The sequence below is a fragment of the Sturnira hondurensis genome, unplaced genomic scaffold, assembly GCF_014824575.4.
Source record: "Sturnira hondurensis isolate 20B ecotype Veracruz unplaced genomic scaffold, ASM1482457v3 Scaffold0020288, whole genome shotgun sequence".
Lineage (NCBI taxonomy): Eukaryota > Metazoa > Chordata > Mammalia > Chiroptera > Phyllostomidae > Sturnira > Sturnira hondurensis.
The window spans coordinates 93,496-115,716 of NW_028092919.1; the positions used below are offsets into that span (position 1 = coordinate 93,496).

Consider the following 22,221-nt stretch of genomic DNA (forward strand, 5'->3'; position numbering starts at 1 on the left):
GGCATTTGTATTATTTCTTAAATGTTGCTTAATAATATAAATCATGTAAGCAGTTTTTATTGATTCAATTTCTATGTCTACTAAGACATGGCAGCTCTGCAGTTTCAGCCAGCGGGGCTTTAATTTTTGTTCCTTGGGAATCAGTTTGTTTCTGTGGAAGATGGGAAGTGTTAGCAAATGGCATACACTCCGCCCATGTGTCATGGTGCTCACACTAGGTAAAGGGTTGAAGAACTGGAATAGCTTCCCTTCCTGGCTGTCTTAATACCATGTCTATGAAATGTTCTTTTCAGGATTGGGAGAGCTAGTCTTACGGAGGAAATAATAGGAAAGTGTCGCACTTTTAACTCAATTGCCTTTGGTTTTGAATTACTTCTGCTTAAAATACAGGGTTTGGGGGTTTTGTTTTGTTTTCACTCTTTTTGGCAACTGCAGATAAGTAGATGATGTTAGCATTTGTGTTCTATTCTGTTAGTTACTTATGTTTTTCATATTTTTTAATCTTCACCCAAGAATGTGTTTTGATTTTTGTTTTTTGTATTTTTAAGAGTTTTACAGTACCTTATGCTTAGCTTTTTTTATGAAAGGCACTTTAGTCCCTTTTCTTCTTGAACTCAGGAGGACTCATAATACTCCTCAGACCTAAGAAGGAAGCACTTAATATATTTTTGGCTTCATTTTACAGTAGTTTTTTAGAAAGTCTTTACATCCTGGATAATGTTTTCTATATTTAAAACATAAAAGGAAAGTATATAGAAGTAAATTAACTAGTACATGCTGTCCATTATGCGTGTAGGATATGTAAGTGAAGAAAGAAAAAGTAAACAGTAAATGTCTAAACATGATTTACTAAATTTATAACCCTGCATAGATCTATTAATAATTAGTAGTTGCTCTAATGCACTTAATCTTCAAAAACTCTTCCTTTATAAAGTTTTTAGTCCTAGATATGTTTATATTAAATGGGAATATAAGATGATACTTCAAAGCTTTTAAAAGTAGCACATTTTTCTCCCCTTTGCTATAAAATATGTTCTGTTTTTGTTCGCCGTATCTCCTTGAAAATCCATTGAACTGGCCTCCTTGATGTGCCTCTGAAAGTATCATGGCAAACACCTTAGCTCACTGCGGTCATGGACCTATTGCCTTGTGCAGACTCAGAAGAGCCTTGAGCCTACAGCACAAAATGACATAGGTCTCGAGAATGGCCTGCTTATGGTGCCTAGTTTTGAACTCTTGAGTAAACCTCCCGCCTTCCCCAGAACTAACATTATAGTAATGGGCAGTGGTGCTGGTCCTCCAGCCACATTCACGAGGGGGTTTTTTTTGGTTTTTGGTTTTTTTTTCCATTTCCTCCATTGTGTTTTCTTGCCTCTTACAACTTATGCAAGTAATACATAGGCCTGTCTCTTTTTTGTAAGTTTTTTTTAATTTATTTAATTATTTTTCAAGTACAGTTTTCTGTCTATTACTCCCATCCCATCCCACCCCCCATATGTGACTCGGCTTATGTCAGTTGAGTGACTCAGTCCTTCTGCACATGCAAGTGCAAACTTCATAAAACCCTCTTCCCTTTCCTTACTGGCGTAATTGTGCTTCTTTTACTAGCACTTTCAGTGATCACATCGTTTTTGCACTACAGGGTCATAATGTTGTTACAGATATTTGTAAAACCCCTCAGAATGAAACTGACACACAGCACATAATAGCCAGAAAGGAGCAGCGCTGACATATATTTGCCCTAGAAGACCAAAGCCTAGTTCCTAAATTTGTTCGGTACTCAGAGTTACAGGAGAAAAATCAGTCAGGAGTAGCTGTTTAGATAAAAAAACTTTTCTGAGTTGGTGAAAATTTTCAGTTAAGGTTAATTCATTGACCTGGAAAATATAGTATTGAGTTGGCCAAAAGTTCATTTAGTTTTTACTGTAGTTGTCATTAACTTAATTTGAAACAATTTTGCTAGATTGTATTGTGACAGTTGACCTATCAGTGTGCATTTTTAAAAAAACTCACCAGAATTGGTGAATTTTTGTACAGCCATTGTAATATTGAAGATGAAAGAAAACATGCAACATTTTTGGCATATTATGCATTTATTCAAGAAAGGTAAAAATGCAATTGAAACAAAAAAGATTTGTGCAGTGTATGGAGAAGGTGCTGTGACTGATCAAATGTGTCTAAAGTGGTTTATGAAGTTTTTTGTTGCTATTGACATCTTGGACAATTCTTTGCTGTGGGTCTGTCTTACACATTGGAAGATGTTTAGCAGCACCCCTGGCCTCTACCCACTAGAAGGCAATAGTGGGAGATAGCAAACATACAAGGTCTGTCCAGAAAGTATCCAGCCGTGTATTATGAAAAATAAAGGCATTTCTTGAAGAAGACACAGTACAAGAAACATTGTATATAGGCCAATGATGCCTTGGACTTCTTCAAAGTAGGCACCTTGGGACCTCACACAGTTCTCCCAATTGCCACTGGCTGCCCCAGCATGAATCTCATCATCTGTCTGAAATCTTTTCCCTTTCAAAGGCAATTTTACTTTTAGGAAAAAGCCAGAAGTCACAGGATGCCAAATCTGGGCTGTAGGGAGGGTGAGTCACCTTGGTGGTTTGATGTTTCATCAAAAATCTCTGTACTAGACGTGATGCATGAGCGGGTGCGTTGTTTTGATGAAGCTGCCAGTCACCAGTTGCCCATAGCTCTAGCCTTCTGAATCATCTGAATAGTTCCCTCAGAAGAATGTTCAAGCTTCACACAAGTCGTCATCGTTCACGCATGCACATTCCAGTCCACTCTCCTTGGCTGCCAGATTACATGGATGTTGTGCAAACCAGTCTTGTTATATTAACAGTGGCCAGATGTTTTCCAGACAGACCTTGTACTCAAAATATCCAAATCAGTACAGTTATTGGTGAAAATGAAATATGTGTCTTTTTACAGAAAAAAACTAAATGGACTTTTTGACCAACCCAATGGTATTTTGAGTTTGTAACAGTTGTCGGTTTTCTTTTGGGGAACCTGTTCAGTTTTATTTTTTTCTTTCCCTCACATGATCATGTGTGGAAGAGTAAAACCTGTAGTTTACTTTTATTTTTTCTGTTATATTTATAACCGTAAAAGCAAGTAAATATTTTACAAGTTTCTTGAAGTAGAGCCAATTATATTTGTGTCACAGATTAAGAAAGTGACATGGAATGTTTTTTCAAGGTTGTGTGATGCCTGAGAGCATAAATTGGAAGAAGTCTTGCTTGAATGTGTCCTGGCTTCGGTGTGCCCCTTTTCTAACCATTTGGATGTCATGAAACACCTATTTTATACGAGAGGAGAATATACTACATATATATTTTCAAAATCAAGATTTAAAAATTTGTCTGAATTAGTTGCTTTATAACTCTTATGGGTTATGGTTATGCTTTGAAGGGTAAGGGCAGGCAAGTCCTCAGTACACCTATAATGCTGAAAAGCATATATACAATGTATGTGATTCCTATAATATACTCCAACTAAAATATTGTATAAAATCTGTATGGTAGTGATAAAAGGTAACATGAAAGATTAACTTTTGAAAAACTTAAAACCTGCACATTTATTTAAGAGGAGCGGTGATGTATTTTTAATTGAGAAAATTTCAGTACTGTGCTTTTTTTGTTTGTTTGTTTTTACTATAATTTAATCAACCAATTTTATTTTTCTATTTAATAATTAAACAAAGACTTCAAAAAGGCTGTAATTTCAGTACTATGTTAATTCTATTTTTATGAAAGCTATATAGACTTGTTTCTCCCAACCAAGTTTTTTTTTTCTTTTACCATGTGCAAACTGTCTCTTGTTCGCTCTCTTAAGTTGTTTATACTAGGTCAGTGGTTGTCATCCACAGGGTATTTTTGCCCTCTAGGGGACATTTGGCAATGTTTCGAGATGTTTTTGGTAATCATTAACTGAGTAGAGGGGGTGGAGGTGTTCCTGGCACCTGGTAGGTAGAGACCAAGGCTGCACTGGACAGCTCTTTACAACAGAGTTATCCACCCCAAAATGTTAATTTTATTTTAGGTGCTACATACTGAATAAGAGGTGTGAATCAATATTCCAGGTTTCCAATTATATTAGTTGTTTTTGCATTAGATATTGATAATCATACCAAGTCTGAGAATTAATCCACCTTCCCTATGAGTTACAGGATAATGTATAGTTAAATAATGTTATCTCATTATTTCATCCATTACTGAAAAAGCAGCTAAACTGTATTACTTCTTAATGTTTTCTGACAAATAAGATAGTCATAAATCTGCAAGAGGAAAATAGGTATTTTAAGACACCAAAACTAATACATGTGATATATGTAAGTGATAATATGTATGTTAAATGAATTAATACATGTGAGGCTCATCACAATGTGTTACCTTTCCAGCAGAAGAAGAGAAGGGGGATAAAGAACCTGGAAATTATCATTGGCAGTGGGTGATCAAGGCTTGGTTTACTGCAAGGGGGAATTAAATATATGAATACTTGCTATCGCAGCCACCATAAACATTTTATATATTCTTTTGGCATATTTTAAAGTCATTGACACATGAGATAATTTTTATCTACATTTTATACTTGGGAAACTGAAATTCAGAGGGTTTAAATGTGGCTGAGTTCAAAATAAAATATAGGTTTCTGCCCTGGCTGGTGTGGCTTAGATGGTTGGGTGTCATCCCACAAACCAAGAGGTCGCTGGTTTGATTCCTGGTCAGGGCACATGCTTGGGTTGCAGGCCAGGTCCCTGGGTGTGGGGCATGTGAGAGGCAACTGACAGGTTTCTCTTACACATTGATGTTTCTCTTCCTCTTTCTCTCTTCCTTCCTTCTCTCTAAAAATAACTAAAATCTTAAAAAAAAAAAAAAACAGGCCCCTGACTCCATCATCCTTGTTCTTTCCACTGTATCATCATCCTGCCTTCAAAGAGTGACTTTACAAGTATTTTGTCCCCCTTAGTTTTTCTAAATAGATTTTGTAGAAAGCCAATATCCTTGATTGTCATTCTGAAGAATTATACTATTTTTCTAATAAGATTAAGGATGAAAACAAACATCACTTTGGTAAAGTGAAGAGTCCTCACCTATGTTGAAATGAATGGAAATGAGTTAAACAACTATTAATTGCCGTGAATTGCTGTAAATTGCTTCCTTCTTTTACAGAAAGTGCCTGGTAGGGGCGTTTGAACTGGAGCTCTAATGTAGATAACCTTCCTGTCATTGTGGAGATTGTGCTTTTGTCTTTCTGTGATGTGAGGTACACTTCATATGCTCTCATTTATCACCAGAATTCCTCCCTGCAAGGGTGTAAATGAGGAAACCCAGAAGGCTCTGGACCGTTCTCTCCTCGATTGCACTTTCCGACTACAAGGTAGAAATAACCGCACATGGGTAGCAGAGTTAGTGTTTGCAAATTGTCCACTTAATGGCACTTCTACTAGGGAACAAGGTAAGATGCTTCACACACTTTGCCTTTGCATATTTATTAATTTATTTTCATATTGATTGCAATTAATCTCTTTTTTAATCCGGTAGGACCATCCCGGCATGTTTATCTAACATATGAAAACCTGTTGTCTGAACCTGTTGGTGGTAGAAAAGTGGTTGAAATGTTCCTTAATGACTGGAATAGCATTGCACGATTATATGAGTGTGTGTTGGAATTTGCACGTTCTCTACCAGGTACATGAGATAATCTTCCTTTTGGGGGGGAAAAAGCATCCCCCTCTTTAACCGAAGAAGTAAAACACATGCACATTGCAAAAAAAATATTCAAAAGTATATCTGTTGAAAAATAATTTTCCCTTTCAACTTAGATTTCAGTTTCCTTCCCTCAGAGACAACTACTGTTAAGTTTCTTATGCATCTAGAAATTTTTACACACAGGCATACCATATATATAATAGGTAGTACCTCACAGGAAGATTACTATGTGCCATACAATGTAATAAACAGTTTGCGTGTGTTAACTCATTTACTCCTCATGATCACTCTGAAAGGTGGGTAAATTATTATTCATTTTAAAAATGAAGAAAACAAGTCACAGAGAGTTAAAAAAAAATTTGTTGAAGGTCACATAATAGCTAGTAAATGTCAGAGCTGGAATTGAAACTTCTAACCACTATGCTACATTGACTCAATGTATCTCCAGCCTTGCCCAGTCCCCATTTATTAGAAATGGAAACGGGACCTGGCTGGTGTAGCTCAGTGGATTGAGTGCGAGCCTGCGAACCAAAGGATCGAGGTTCGATTCCCAGTCAGGGCACATGCCTGGGTTGCAAGCCAGTTTGGGAACTGGCACAGGGGACACATAAGAGGCAACCATACATTGATATTTCTATCCCTCTCTCCTTCCCTTCCCCTCTAAAAATAAGTAAATAAAAAATCTTTTTGAAAAAAAGAAATGGAAATGGAAGCGTACAGTGTGTTTATGCTGTTGCTTTCTTTTTTTTTTAAATTAATAGCATATTTGGAGACCTTTTGATCTATGAATATATTGCCAGAATATTCTTTTTCAAAAATATATGTTTTAATTTTGCATGTATACTCTTACTCTCCTTTTGTTTCCTTTCTATTTAGACATACCTGCTCATCTAAATATTTTCTCAGAAGTTCGTGTTTATAATTATCGAAAACTTATATTGTGTTATGGAACTACTAAGGGAAGCTCAGTAAGTATTGTGAATTCATTAAAACTCCAGTTCCTCTCATAAATCTTTTAAAAATCAAGAATTCAAAAATTATAAAAACTATCTTGAGATAATTGAGGGCTCAAGTAAAAATTGGAGATAAAATGGTAAATTTTAAATACTTGTTGGCATAAACATAGTGTACTATAATATTTTACTCTTTAAAATTGAAAGCAGAAATTAATACTGTCTTTGATAGGTATATAATCTTGAGTTTTAGACAGGGTAATGTACTTTTGGTATTTGTATTTTGTTCTTAACTGATTTCAAATCTGCTTAGCAATGTGATTACTATAATGAAGTATATGCCTCAGGGGTTTTGAACAAAATGATATATCAGTGCTTTTGGTCACATGATCTTTTCCCACCTCATATGTTAAAGCTCTAGAACTTTAGTATGAAAATGTAGCCAGCTGGCTTCTTTCTAGCCTCTCCACATCAGGTAATATCAGAAATAACCTGAGTGTTTAAAAATCTGTTAACAAATACACCTGTGTTGGGTGTGGCTTCTTTTCCCTTTAGGACAGTGTGCACCTAAAGGGTGATTCTTCGTCAGTTCAAAAGAAAAGTGAAAATTAGGAACACCAATGATCATTTTTAAGTTTAGTCCAAATATTTTCTTTAAGACTTTCTGCTTTATTTAGAGCTATCTGTTTTATTTAGGGCTATCTAACACACATGCTCAGTGAGGGTACTGGTCCATAGAAACAGCACATCTGGAATTTAAAGTGTCCAGTCTCACGCATTGCTTTCACAAAAGATCTAATTCAGATCTGTTCTGATTCTTGAATCTGTTACTTTCTCAGTTTCTGAAACATGTATTCTCTTTGATTTAGATTAGTATCCAATGGAATTCCATACATCAGAAATTTCACATTTCTTTGGGAACTGTTGGTCCAAACTCAGGTTGCAGTAACTGTCACAATACCATTCTCCATCAGCTTCAAGAAATGTTCAACAAAACACCAAATGTGGTTCAGTTATTACAGGTAATGATGTTTATTTTCTATTTAAAAATAAGATTAAGTCAGTGTTAGTGATGAGGGTGGGTGTCTTTGTCCTTTTTTATGTTTTTCACTTTTCTTGGGGAATTCTTATTCAAAGTCAACACAGTGGTCTAGTTTGCATTCTCTTCCAGGGAAAGTTTTATGGCATGTGTCGGAAGGACATTGTCTTATTTGTTAAAGTTACACATTGAAAATTCTGAGCTTTTAGCATTGTACAGAAACCAGCTGCTCTCACTGTGTTTGTTTTTCACTGTAGGTACTGTTTGATACTCAGGCTCCATTAAACGCTATCAACAAACTCCCCACTGTACCGATGTTGGGCTTGACCCAGAGAACCAACACTGCCTACCAGTGCTTCTCCATTTTGCCACAGTCATCCACGCACATCAGACTGGCCTTCAGAAACATGTATTGCATTGATATATACTGCCGGAGTCGAGGTGTTGTGGCAATACGGGATGGTGCCTATAGTCTTTTTGATAATAGCAAGTTAGTTGAAGGATTTTATCCCGCACCAGGACTAAAGGTAACAGACTTTAGTGTTACAGCATGAATAAACATAAATATGATCTCAGACATTCCTGTGAGGGGGAAATAATGGGGAAAAGCAACAAATTTGTGTTTAAATTTAGTAAGTAGCCACATTAACACATTATCTCTGCCACTTTATTCTGAAGGCGCTAGAAGTTCTAATAAAGTGTTGTGCGTATGTTTATGTGTGTTATGTTTATAAACAAACACATGTTTGTTTATTTATGATCAAATGTCTTCCTTTATTTCCTTTCTGTGTGATGAGCAAGGTAGAAGATACTGAAGAGTCCTCTGTTTACTATTTGCAACTCTGAAGAACTTTAAAAGTAGTCTTTATTGTTGATTATTGAGTAGGTTTGATTCATCAGTGGAAGTGTAATGCTTTTTTAAATGTGGGATCCCGGGCCCCCATCCCTGGAGATTCTGGAGTCAAACAGTTCCAAATGGCTTGTTTTGAAAATTAGTCCCACCCTGGCTGGTGTAGCTCAGTGGATTGAGCTCGGGCCTGCGAACCACCCAATCACGGTTCGATTCCCAGTCAGGGCACATTCCTGGGTTGCAGGCCAGTTCCCAGCAGGGGACCCACGAGAGGTAACCATACATTGATATTTCTCTCCTCTCCTTCCCTTCCTCTCTAAAAGATAAATAAAATATTAAAAAAGATTTTTAAAAAAAGAAAGAAAATTAGTCCCCTGCAGCCTCCTCTTGCCCATTTTCCTGCTGTCTTTTCAACTCTTATGTAGCAGATTCTTTTGGTCTTTATATCTTATCTCTAAATAGATGCTTACATTGCAGTTTGTCGAGGCATTATCTGATTCTTACAATGAAAGATGAGGATTTAATGCTTTTTTATATGCCTTTTCCACATTCTAGGTTGCTGTTCCCAGTACACAAATACCTTCTTCCTTTCCTCCTATCTTTATAATATGGTTAGATAGCGATTTTGATTGGGTGATATTTCATTGTTCACATTATTGTGGATATGTAAACACTATTCTTCCAAGCTTCCTTCAGTACTTTACCCTGTGAGATATCTTACCAGTTACATCTTGAAGAAATGTCTTCCATGGTCCTCTGACCTCTAAACTGGAATGGTAGTAGTGCTCCAGACCTTTTGCAAAATTTTGACCTGGGAATCTACAGAAGGATAACAAAGGGAGAGGTTTCTTCAATTCTCTCTTGTGTTCTGTGTCTTGGACCCCATATCTTTTTCTTGGTTTACTCCATTGTTTTGGTCAAATGCTTCTAAGTAGTTTCTGGGAGAAAGTACATGAGAGATTAATCTGAGACTGTGTGTGAAAATGTCTTTAGTTTACCCTTATCTAATTGAGAGAGTGGCTAGGTATAGAATTCTAGATTGCAGTCATTTTGAAGATATTGTTCCATTGTGTTTTAGCTTGTGTCGTGACCAAATTCTTGAACTTCATGGGACTAAGTGGGCTCTTACAGTTTGGAAACGTACATCCTTTTGTTCTGGGGAAATTCTTTGTATTGTTTCTTGATTCTTCTTTGTCTTCTCAGCTCTTTCTGATATCCCTACTCTTCTGGTGTTGGACATATTTAACTCATCCTTTAATTTTCTTTTCTCTTTTTTCTAATTTCTTTGTTTCTGGGAAATTTCCTTCATTTTTCCTTCTATTTTTCACTTCTGCCAAGATATTGTTTTGCTGTCTTTTAAAAAATTTCCAGGAGTTTTTTCTTGTTTCTAAGTGTTCATTTCATGACATACTGTTGCATGTGGTTAACTTATCTTCTCTTACCTCTTTTCTTCCTACAAAACCTCCATTTCATCCATCTTGCTTTTTTGTTTTGATCTCTTTCATATTAGCATCTTTCTTCGAATATTAAGTGATTCTTAACCGTGCTCTTATTTAAAGTGAGGCTTGTTGACCGTGGTCTTCACTACAGGGTATTCTCCTTGTGCCATTTCTCTGAGTGACTCCCAGTGTCAGATCTTTTGGTTGGGCTGGTTTGAGCACCAAGAGAAGAGTTTCCAAGTCTCTGCATAGATGGTGTGCATCTGACATCCAATTTTTGGCAAGTCAAATAAGAGAATGAGACTGGTGTTTTCAGCAGTCAGTATGTAAACTTTAATCTCCCTTTTAAATATGGTACCCTTTCTTTCAGTTATTCTAGAGGTCAGCCTAACGCAGTGGAAAGTGACAGGGGCTCTTAGGAGGGTTTTGGTCTCTTTTTTTAAAAGATTTTTATTTATTTATTTTTAGAGAGAGGGCAAAAGAGGGAGAAAAAAATATCAATGAGTGGTTGCCTCTTGCATACCCCAGACATGTGCCCTGACTGGGAATCAAACTGTGATCCTTTGGTTTGCAATCCCACACTCAATCCACTGAGCTAAACCAGCCAGGGCCACAAACAGGTTTTGAAATTAGTATTTTTGGTTTTTTTGAATACCCAGAAATGGTAGTTGCTGGGTCATATGGTAGTTGTATTTTTTACTTTTTTGAGGCACATCTGTACTATTTTTTGCATTCTCCCAAAAAGTGCATGCCGGTTCCCTTTTCTCCACATCCTACCAACTCTTGTTATTTCTTATATTTTTTATAATAACCATTCTGATAGGTGTGAGGTAGTTATCTCATTGTGGTTTTGATTTGCATTTCCCTGATGATTAATGATGTTGATCATCTTTTCATGTGCCTTGTTGGCCATTTGTATACCTCTTGGTTTTAGTGTCTCTTAAAGAAGCTTTCATCCAGTCCTTTGGTTTTTTTGTTTTACCTTCATTCCTATTTTCAGCAGTATCTGGTGCTGCCGGTTCCTAAGTGTTTTAGGGATCTAGTTGGAAATAGCTTTGCTTCTTGGCTTTCCCTGCTGCTTGCTTAGGATACAACCTCCTCACATTGGGTAGTTCATTTACCACTCAACCATCTGCTCTGCTGCCTCCAGAATTTATTGCTATTTTTTCTTTTCCCATTCTTTGTTTCTTTGTCACTTACTGCTTTAAAAATATTTTCATAAGTGCTTCAGGTGGAGTACTGGGAGATGAAATGTGTGTTGTGAATTCATCATATTTAATTAGAAATCAGACCATGTACTTTTAAAAGCTTTCACGTGATTCTGATAAACTTACAATCTATATTTTTGAAGAATGAAGAGATAAAGAGTATTAAAAGAAAGAAAATCTGCCCCTGGCTGGTATGGCTCAGTGGACTGAGCATGGGCCTGTGAACTCAGAGGTTGCCAGTTTGATTCCCAGTCAGGGCACATGCCTGGGTTGGGGGCTAGGTCCCTAGTCGGAGGTTTGCAAAAGGCAACTGATCAATGTACCGATGTATCTCTTGCACATTGTTTCTCTCCTCTTCCTCCCTCCCTTTCCCTGTCTAAAAGTAAATAAATAAAATCTTTAAAGAAAAAAAATGTTTAATGAAAATCTGTACTTGACACAAATTTGGTAGCCTTGCTTAGTTTTTGATGACATATCTTATAAAACAGACTGCCCCATTCTTGATGGTTCAAGATTTAGTCATATTAGATAGAAAGGGGAATAGAAGGTTTAGTTCTAGCTTAAAATGTGAGAATTCTCACTAAAAAGGGAATTTTCTAACATACAACTTTTGATTTTCCCCCCATTTTTGGTTCAGAAATTAATAAGAAAATGTTTCGATGTCTTGTTAAGAAGTGCCAGGGTGTAATTCTTTATTCACCTTTTTGCTTGCACAGTACTTTTTCGTTGATACAATTTTTTAACCTAGATGTGTTGATTTTGTTTTTATGATTAACAGTTTTCCTCAGTATCCCCCCTCAAAATTATCAGTATTTCTTTTAGGTTGTCCTAGTAATGGTGATCATGTGTTAAACTTACATTTCAGAGACAGACATATGTTTATTTCTGTTAAAATATTATAAATAATTAAAAGTACCATTTTAAAGTTAGGTAAAATAATCTCAATTTTGCCTGTTTATATCCATAGACATTCCTGAATATGTTTGTTGACAGCAATCAGGATGCTCGAAGAAGGTCTGTAAATGAGGATGATAATCCCCCTTCTCCCATAGGAGGAGATATGATGGATTCTCTAATCTCACAACTCCAGCCACCACCCCAGCAACAGGTATTGGTATAGCTGAAATTCCGAGCAGCATCACATTTGTTTAACTTAACAGGTTCTGCAGATGTCTGGGCTTCTTTCTTAAAAGGCAAAGAAAGGGTCCTTGGTGGGCCCAAGATGCTCATGAAAAAATAGTAACAGAAGGTGATGAGGACAAGGCTTCCAGTGGTGGGAAGTAAATAGTACCAGAAATGCCATCAACCATACCAGAAATACTATTAACCTCAGACTCATGTGCTTAAAATGATTCCAGGTGACCACCCATGTAATCACAAAAGAGGATGTACAGATAACTAATAAGCACAGAAAAGATGTTCAGTATCATTCAGGATCACAGAAATACAAATTAAAAGCACACTGAGATAAAACTCCATAGCCACAAATGTGTCTTTAAGAAAACAATTGATAAGCCTCATCAACATTTGCTGTTAGAGGCAGCTGCGTCTCTCATTTATTGCTCAAGGATTTGTGAAGTGGTATACCTATCTTGCAGTGAGGTTTAGCAGTATTCCAGAGGGCTAGAGCTGAATGTTATACATACCTGTGATTTAATGATTCTGCTCTTATAAGTGTACATGTGACAGAAATGCATCAACACAAGAACGTTCATAGCAACAGTATATATTCAAATAATTGTGAGCACCCCAAATACCCAGCAACAGTAGAATGAGTGAATAAATTGTGGTATGTTTACACAGTGGAATACTTTACAGAAATGAGAAAGCAAACTATTACTACATCCAACAGCATGATGAATTTCGCTGACATAAAGTTGAACAAAAGAAGCCATGTATGTAATGAGTACTTCGAGTATTTTTATGAAGTGCAAAACCAAGCAAAAACCAAACTTGAGTGATGGAAGTGAGAGGAGTCTTACCTTTAGGGAGGTGGTAAAGGCCAGATGTACAAGGGATACGTCTGGGGTTCTGGCAGTGTTCTTCAATATCTTGATCCATGTGGCAATTACGTTTGTAAAAATTTATCCAACTGTACATTTAAGATTTGTACGCTTCGCTATATGTGATTCGTACCTCAAGTTTTTAAAAAAGTGTAGAAAGGATTACATTGTCCTAGGGTTTTCATTACTGCAGCTGAAGGTAAAGGTAAGTAGAGGTTAGATTGAACTACCATATTTCATTGACTCTAAAACTCCACCAAGTGAAAGGTGCACTATTTTTTATATACAGCCAGAAATAACACTGCCAGTTAAACTAGGACAGATAAAAATAAGCAAGAAACATCTTGAGAAATACAAGCAATGGTATTGCAAGGTCAGGAATGAGGATGTTGCTATTGTTAAAACATTTGAAAATCAGGGAGTTTTTAAAACCTGTGTCATTAGTGTGTATTTTGCACATTTTCATGAAATGTGTAAATGTTAACACTGGAGCTATATATTGGGGAAAGCCATTGCACTCATACTATACGCAGTTGGCCATTTTACATTTAAATTTCTTCTTTTCAGCCATTTCCAAAGCAGCCAGGATCATCAGGCGCTTATCCTCTTACTTCACCTCCTACATCCTATCATAGCACAGTTAGCCAGTCTCCATCTATGATGCACACACAGTCCCCAGGTAAGATATTACTTATTGTCTTGTTGTGTTCACCTTTAAATCTAGAATACACACGTGTAGCCTCGACTCCAGAGAGAACTCCCTTTCTAGTCTGTGGCTAGATATTTGCCAGTCATTCATTATGGCAGCGTTGTGAAATCTGTGTTCATGATTCCAGAGCAATTTAAAAGGTTTCAACTGAATGGAGGTGTTGTCACCCAGAGCTAGACTCATGGCCCAACTCCAGGAAGTGCTAATTACATGATCCATGTCAGAAGTTGACAACAGGACCTGTGGGACTAGTCCTGTCCACCACCTGGTTTTGTAAATAGTTTTATTGGAACACACCACACCCATTTCTATAGTGTGTATGGCCGCTTTCCTGCCGCAATGACCGACCCCTTACAGAAAGTTTGCCGAGCACTGTTAATACGTGAACGGTGCCTGCCCCTTTGAGTCGGGCAGTGCACAACCTGTTTGTCCAAACAAAATGACTCTGTTGACAACCCCATGAAGCTCACTGTAAAATTACTTGAGGATGCCAAAATTTACTTTTAACTGAACGATTCATTGGTGTTGCCTAAGCACTTGCTCTGTGCCGAATGCTGCATGGTGCTGAGGATTCATCCTTGAGCCAGATACCAGCCCCGCTCTCCGAGTTTATCATCTAGCAAGGAAGGCAGGTGTCAGATTTCTTGAGTAGATGATCTCCCACCTGCTCATCAGAGATGGGTTGGACCACAGAGAAAGACTTGGAAGTTGTTTTCATGTCATCACAGGTCACTGAAGCCCAAGTGGGTGGGTGAGCTCAGTTCCCAAGGAGCGCTGGCAGTCATAGTGTGGGAGCTTGAGAAGGAGCAGCCAGGGAGCAAGGAGGAAACAGGAGACACAGAGGCATAGAACGCGAGGGGGATAGAGTTTTCCTAGGATAGACTTGAGTGGTTTTACATAGAAGGGAAGAGAAATCATTATTTTGAAGTAATGATAGTAATAGGCCTATATAATACTTAAAGTACTTTAGCTGTTCAATCCCCACGGCAGACCTGTGGCGGAAACCTGTTAGTCCTATTTTATAGAGGGCAGCTGAGGTCTGGAGAAGTTACTTGTCCATGTCACACAGCTAAATAATCAAAATTACACTTAAAAGTTAATCAGCATATTATATTGAATGTAAGGCATTGCATTAGATATTACAGAACACGAAAATGTGAAATTGTTTTACATAGAGATAGAGAATTTGAAACTTGATATTGAGGATAGTTATGGTAATGTAGCAAGTATCGTAATGTTGAATTTATTCATAGTTTTGGTAGTCACAGTTCCCCTCTCATAATTCTAAGTTAAAACTACTCCTGTGGCTAAATACTCTCTTTAAGCTTATGTCTCCCAGTTGTTGTTTTGCTTCATTTTTTTAAATCTCCTATCTAGGTCTCTCCCCTGAACTCAAGTCCTGTATTTTCCAGCTACCTATTCAGCATTTCCATTTAGCTGTCTAGTTGACATCTGAAACTCACCATGGCTGAAACTAAATTCCTAACCAGCCCAGCAGTATCACCCATCCCAAATTGCTCCTCCCACAAGCACCCCCTCTCAGTAAATTGCATTTCCTTCCTTCCTGCTACTTGAGCCAAAACTGTTAGAGTCGTGTTGGACTCTGTCATACCCACATTCGGTCAGTTACCAAATACTACCACCTGTACCTTTAGAATTTATGTGGTCTAACTACTTTCACCATCTCAGCCTGTGCCCTTGCCCAAGTCACTAATTGTCTCTCACCTGGATGATTGTACTTAACCTCTAACTAGTTTCCTTGTCCCTGTCCCTGTCCTATAGTCTGTTCTGCACACAGCAGCTAGAGTGATCCTTTTGGAACAGAAATTAGTTCATGACTCCTCTGCTGCAAACTCTTAACGGGTAAAGAAGAGTTTATCCTCCCATTTCATTCAGGGTAAACCCTAAGTCCTTTGAGTGGCCTACAAGTCCCCATGTAATTAGGACCACCCCCTGCCTTTTTGACTTCCTATCTTCCCACTTCTCCCTCGCTCACACTGTTCCAGCGGCACTGGCCTCTTCCATGTTATTTATAACTGCTGCTACCTTTGGGGCCTTTCCCCTAGCTCCTCTGTTTGCCTGGAATATCTTATCCCCTGGATATCCTCATGCCTTTTCCTTCACTTTCTTCATTTCTCAGCTCACAAAGTCTTCTCTGATTGCCTTATATAAAGAACAGCACCCACCACAACCACTACACAATATTGCCCCCTTATGTTGCCCCGTTTTTCTCCATAATAGCACTCATTATTACCTGAATAGCACTCATTATTTGTAAGTCTTTCTCATTCTACTAGAATATAAGTTCCACGAGAACAGGGATTTTTGTCTCATTATCTGCTACATCCCCAGTGCCTACCAACACAATACTGGGCATGAAGTGTACTTTCATGCCTAGTCATTGAATGAGTGAATGAGTGAATAAAAAGTACACTGGATATTTTTTTTAATTAGCCAATATAAGACCTAGAATTTGGGCCCCATGGAATTGATCTCTTTCTTTTTCAATATTAAAATTATTCTAGTTTTTCTTTGTGCTGCTTATGGGAGCTTTACTACTTGTTTCTTTAGTTTGTAGGGTCTTAACTTGGGGTCCTTGAACAGGACATGATATGTGTCCTGCAAGATCATCTATAATTATTTTCATTTATTAGGAAATCTGCATGCCGCAAGTTCCCCCAGTGGGGCTTTGAGAGCCCCATCACCAGCGTCATTTGTTCCAACTCCTCCCCCATCCTCGCATGGACTCTCAATAGGACCAGGGGCCAGTTTTGCTAGTCCACATGGTGAGTCCGTACATGGAAGTTGCTGTAGCATAAGAGTTTGACGTGAAAGTAGTTTTTGTTAAGTAAACTATTTTCTTATTGCAAACTTAGCACTTGTTTATTGGGGAAATAGCAAAATAAAATAAATATTTCCTAATCACACCATGCAGAGACCTACCAGTTTTTCTGCTTTGGACTTCCTCTCCCTGTCCCTCTCCCTCACTCTTCCTGTCACACATCCCCTGCTTGCTGATCTGCTCAAATCTTTTGCTGTTGCTTGCTCTCTGCCCATCTACTTGTCTTCCACCTCAAACACCCCCCCCCCAACAAAAAAATTGGGACCCTGCCTTATGTGTTATTTTGAGACCTGAATTTTTCTACTCCTTAACTCAAAAATTTTATTTCAGGTTGGTTCAAATAGATAAAGAATAAGTAGCCAGTGAAGTATTTCCTTTCTGTTCCACCAGCAGCTTAGTTCCTCTTCCCAGAGACATTTAGTTAGTGTCATTAATTTTTTATGGTTCTTGCATAGATGTTTTATGCATAAATAAACAAGTACATCTTAGTGTTCTTTCCCTTCTCTTTTACATACACATGGCAGACAGCATAGTGCACATGGTGGTTAGTTCCTAACTTTTTTCACTTAAATATATCATGAATACCACGTCAAATGAGAACATAATGAGCTTCCTCAGATTGACAGCTGGGTTGTATCTGCGGTTATTTTACTCTTTACTATTAATATTTGTGGAAATATATCTGACAGTAAAAACTCTACATCATCATACTAAATGGCTTCATAGTATTCCCTTTTGGGGGCATACCTGAGTTAACTGCTCTCCTATTATGATATGGTAGAATGTTCCATTTTTTCACAACGAAAAATGGTGTCATTTCTGCTCACATGATTATTTCTTTAGGTAAGTTCCTTGAAGTGGAATTGTTGTCCCAAAGGGTTTGAGAAATTCTAAAGTTCTTGAAACATATTACAGATGGCTCACCTGAAAGCCTGTCCCAATTTTCTCTAGTATTATAGAAGAATGTCTTTTTCTGCATCATTGCCAACATGGGGTATCATGATTATTTTGAATATCTTGGTCATTTTGATAGGTAAAAAATGGTATCTTGTTGTTTAATGTATGTTGCTTCAATTATTAGTAAAGTTCGTTAGCCTCTGGTGTTTCTTACGTGTGCCAGTTTATATCCTTTCCCTGTGTTCTTGTGGGGTTTTTCTTATTAATATGTAAGACTTCTAAGTACCATTTACCCTCTGATAATATGATAGAAGTATTTTTTCAGTTTGTCATTTAGTTACAAAGGGGTGTAAATGTAAAAGTGTCGGCAGGGTAAAATTTAAATAACCAAATTGTTCAGAAAATCACTGCTTTCAAAACCCAATTCTTTGGTTCATTTCTTACTTAATGCAGCCTTCACTAAATAAAGAAAATGGAAAAATATTTATCTTCTCAGCCTCCTCTGAGTAGAATGAAAACATAATTTGTGGGAGTTGGTTTTAAAGTGTAAGATTTCTTTCCTTAATGGAGCTTTGAGATTTTTTTTTTGCTTAATATTTTCAAACATATAGTTGATTATTATATGGTATAAGTTGGTAAATATTACACATCTTGAGGGTCATGTGAAGGTAAATTTTATCCTTTCTCGGTCTTGTTTTATATAAGTTTTATGCCATGTTAAAAAGTACATAAACTACACGAAATAGTCAGATGTGCCATGTTAAGAAGCATCATGCTTCAGTGAAATATCATACTGAAAGAAAAAAAAAGTATCGCCCTGTAGGGTATAAACATTTAAATGCTGTCGAATACTTTTCTGTGATTAAAATACAGGTTTTGAAAGCCTGTTGTTTACTTGTTTATAGGAACCCTGGACCCCAGTTCTCCATACACTATGGTGTCACCAAGTGGACGAGCAGGGAACTGGCCAGGGTCTCCTCAAGTGTCTGGCCCCTCACCAGCAACACGGTTGCCTGGAATGTCACCAGCCAACCCATCACTACATTCTCCAGTTCCAGATGCTTCTCATTCCCCTCGAGCTGGAACAAGTGAGCACAATCAACATTTTTATGTTTGCTTTTAGTATAACCAACAAATGGCCTATTTTATTCCATCCTCACATTTGAAGATCATGATCTACTTGTTGAATGGGGATGCTTAATAATTTCAACTTTTATCCATTTAGCAAAATGGTGACGATAAGAGTTAATTGTCAAAGTCAGGCAAAATTTAAGAGAAATGTCTCTTCCAGAAGTTTTCTGAGACCTGTGTTATGACTACTACCTTAGCTGCAATACTAGACCTGAAAAGATATGTAAAGTTTTTGACAGATTTATATAAATTCACACAGAAGAGAAACATTATACAATTATGTTATCTTTCGCTGTGTGACTTTTAGTGGCTTAAAGCAACAGTTACATGTTCACTCACCATTCTGCAGTTTGGCATTTTGGGCAGAGGCCAGCTGGGTGATTCTTCCAGGCTCTACTGGGCCCACTTGTGCATCTGTGGTCAGCTCCTGGGTTGGCTGGGTCCTGGCTGATCTGTGACCCCAGCCGCATGGCTTCTCTCTGCTCCATGCAATCTTCTAGTTAATTATGGGCTTGTTCACCTGATGGCTGGACGGGGAGCTCCAAGAGAGTGAGTAAAAGCCTAGGCTGGCAACTGGCAACTGTGTAACTGCCACTGCATTCTGTCGGCCAGGGCAAATCAGAAAGCCAACTCAGAATCCAGGTAGAGAAATAGATAGACTGCATTCCTTCTTGAAGGTGTTGTTTCAAAGTCTCATTGCTAAAGGAAGCTATATATGATTGTTACACTACAAGGAGCAACTAAAACAGTACAGATTACTGTAGAATGTCAAAGATTTATATTAAAAACAAATCAGGGAACAATGAGATAATATGTATTTATAAATGAAATGACATGTTTTCCTTCCCATAAGGTTCTCAAACGATGCCAACAAACATGCCCCCACCTCGTAAACTACCTCAGCGCTCCTGGGCAGCCTCCATACCCACCATCCTCACTCACAGTGCCTTGAACATTTTACTGCTGCCCTCTCCAACGCCAGGCCTCGTGCCTGGCCTGGCAGGTAGTTACCTTTGTTCTCCACTTGAAAGATTTCTTGGATCAGTCATCATGAGAAGACATCTTCAAAGAATTATTCAACAAGAAACGGTATGGGTACCTAGTGAACTAACTGATAAGTAGTGATTGTCAAAGGCAGATGCTAAGTTGCCCCTCAGATAGGATCTGAACTTAAAGTGATACTTCCTCGCCTCCTTTAACCAGCTTGTTAGAATTACACTTTGTACCCAGCCCTAGCATTACAAATGGACTCCACTATTTTCTTTTCCATTCTTATGTTAACATATCCCTTCATTTTATAATTTTTCATGCTGTGGCTAACATGGACCTGGAGATAGGTCCACTCAATATCATAGGACATGTGTACTCAGGACATCTGGCTCTGTAGAGCATAACATGAGTAGCTACTTGTCCTCTAGAGTGCTTTTGCAGGCAGGCTGACTTCAAATCTCAGTCTCCATTGAAATAAAATTATGATGATCACAAGGCTGAAAGCTGCTTCTTAAATACACAAACAGTTTGAATTGATTAAAAACCCTGGTAGAAAAGGAATTTTAACCTATCCTGTGGTGATACCCTTAGGAGATAGTTCAGAGTTGAGAGCACCTCTTCTAAAGTCGACCTGCCTGGATTTGTAGCCAGACCATGCCACCTGCTAAGATGAGCTTGGCCATTTTTCCACATCTCTGATAATAGTAGATAATAGTATCTACCTAGCTCGTGACAGTTGTGGGAATTAGAGATATTTCATATAAAGCTTGTAGCATAGTGTCTTGGTATTCAATACATATTAGTTACTTATAATTATTAGTGTTATTGAGGTGTATATGTGTTAATGAGGTAGACAGGATGATGGATATTGAAAATACCCATTTTATGGATGGCACCAAGCTATGTGGCAAGCTTTATTTTCAGATTCGAAAAAAGTAAAGGTTTTAACATAGGTTAAATAAGTTAGCATTTAAAATGGTAATCTGATCTAGGCTCCCTTCTACCACTTAAAAGCCATATACATGTTCAGCTTGTTTTAAAACTAATTTTTCTCATCAGCATAATTAACATACGGGATAGAGCAGAGGTCAGTAAACTATGAGCCTGGAGGCAAGTCCTGCCCACCACCTGTTTTCTGTAAATAAAGTTTTATTGGAATACAGCTAGACCCACTCAATACATGTTGTCTATGCCTGCTTCCAGCCACAATGGCATCATTGAGTGGTTGTAACAGAGACCATATAGTAGTCTAAAATACTTACCAACCCCTGGACTAGCAGAAAGAAGGTCCTAGTCCAGATCTTTTTGTTTGTTTGTTTTTCCTAATGTGCCAGTTTTCTAAAACTTGTTATTGTGGGGAAATGTTTAGTATATACACAAGTGGAATTGGATAATGAACCTCTCTGTTCCCATCACCCACCTTCAATAGTAACTCATACCAATATTGTTTCATTTGTAGTTCCTCCCAGATTGTTTGATAGCAAAATTCCAGATAGCATTTTATCCATAAATACAATTTATTATCAAATATGGTTGGTGTCCAGATTTCCCAATTTATCACCATTTTTACAGTTTGAGTCAGAACCCAAGCAAGTTTTTAAGTCTTTTTCAAACTATAGATTCCCCCATTCCTCCTTACATAATTTATTTGTTTAAGAAATATCATTTGCCTTATAGAGTTTGTTAGAATCTGGATTTTGCTGATTGCATCCCTTTAGAATCATTTAACATCTTCTTTTGACCCCTCTAGATCTATAATATGAATCGATCCTGTGGGTCTAACTACTGTAATTCAGGCTCAAGTTGGTTATTGTTTTGCAAGCATAGTATAGGTAGTGTTATACGTTCTTTTATCAAGAGACATGTAATGTCTGATTGCCTCTCTTTGCAGTGTTGTTAGCAGTTTTGTTGCTCAGCGCCTACATACTTTGTTTCAGAACAGGTAGCAACAAAGTTGTTTTCCTTTTGAAACAGTTTTTTGGGTAACGTCTCATTTTTTTCTTTGTCTTACATATTCTTTTACATGCTAATTTGATGCATCCTTGTTTTGCAGCTGCAGCTGATAAATTCTAATGAACCTGGGGTGATCATGTTTAAGACAGATGCGCTGAAATGCAGAGTTGCCCTTAGTCCCAAAACCAACCAGACACTTCAGCTCAAAGTAACACCTGAGAACGCAGGACAGTGGAAACCTGATGAACTTCAAGTTTTGGAGAAATTCTTTGAAACAAGAGTATGTGTTTATTAATGCATAATGTTAATGTAATCAGTGAAACAGAAGAGTCAAAGTGCAATGAAGAATAACCTGCTTTATTTGTCCCTGTAGGTTGCTGGACCACCATTTAAAGCCAATACATTAATAGCCTTTACCAAACTATTAGGAGCTCCTACACACATCCTCAGGGACTGTGTGCATATTATGAAACTAGAGCTGGTA

The 22,221-nt window shown here is 37.6% G+C and overlaps 1 protein-coding gene across 3 annotated transcripts in view; it reads left to right on the forward strand.

Annotated features, from left to right (window-relative positions):
• Window positions 1-22,221, forward strand: part of MED14 (mediator complex subunit 14) — a 78,297-nt gene that overhangs the window by 50,571 nt on the left and 5,505 nt on the right. For 2 of the 3 annotated variants that reach the window (XM_037029392.1, XM_037029393.1), the window contains exons 17-28: window positions 5,309-5,469; window positions 5,556-5,702; window positions 6,600-6,691; window positions 7,546-7,698; window positions 7,973-8,242; window positions 12,180-12,320; window positions 13,783-13,894; window positions 16,579-16,710; window positions 18,569-18,751; window positions 19,648-19,883; window positions 21,838-22,017; window positions 22,111-22,218. In XM_037029392.1, coding sequence (XP_036885287.1) covers window positions 5,309-5,469; window positions 5,556-5,702; window positions 6,600-6,691; window positions 7,546-7,698; window positions 7,973-8,242; window positions 12,180-12,320; window positions 13,783-13,894; window positions 16,579-16,710; window positions 18,569-18,751; window positions 19,648-19,883; window positions 21,838-22,017; window positions 22,111-22,218 — 1,915 coding nt within the window. The remainder of the gene's footprint in view (window positions 1-5,308; window positions 5,470-5,555; window positions 5,703-6,599; window positions 6,692-7,545; window positions 7,699-7,972; window positions 8,243-12,179; window positions 12,321-13,782; window positions 13,895-16,578; window positions 16,711-18,568; window positions 18,752-19,647; window positions 19,884-21,837; window positions 22,018-22,110; window positions 22,219-22,221) is intronic. The other variant, XM_037029394.1, reaches the window with a different exon arrangement.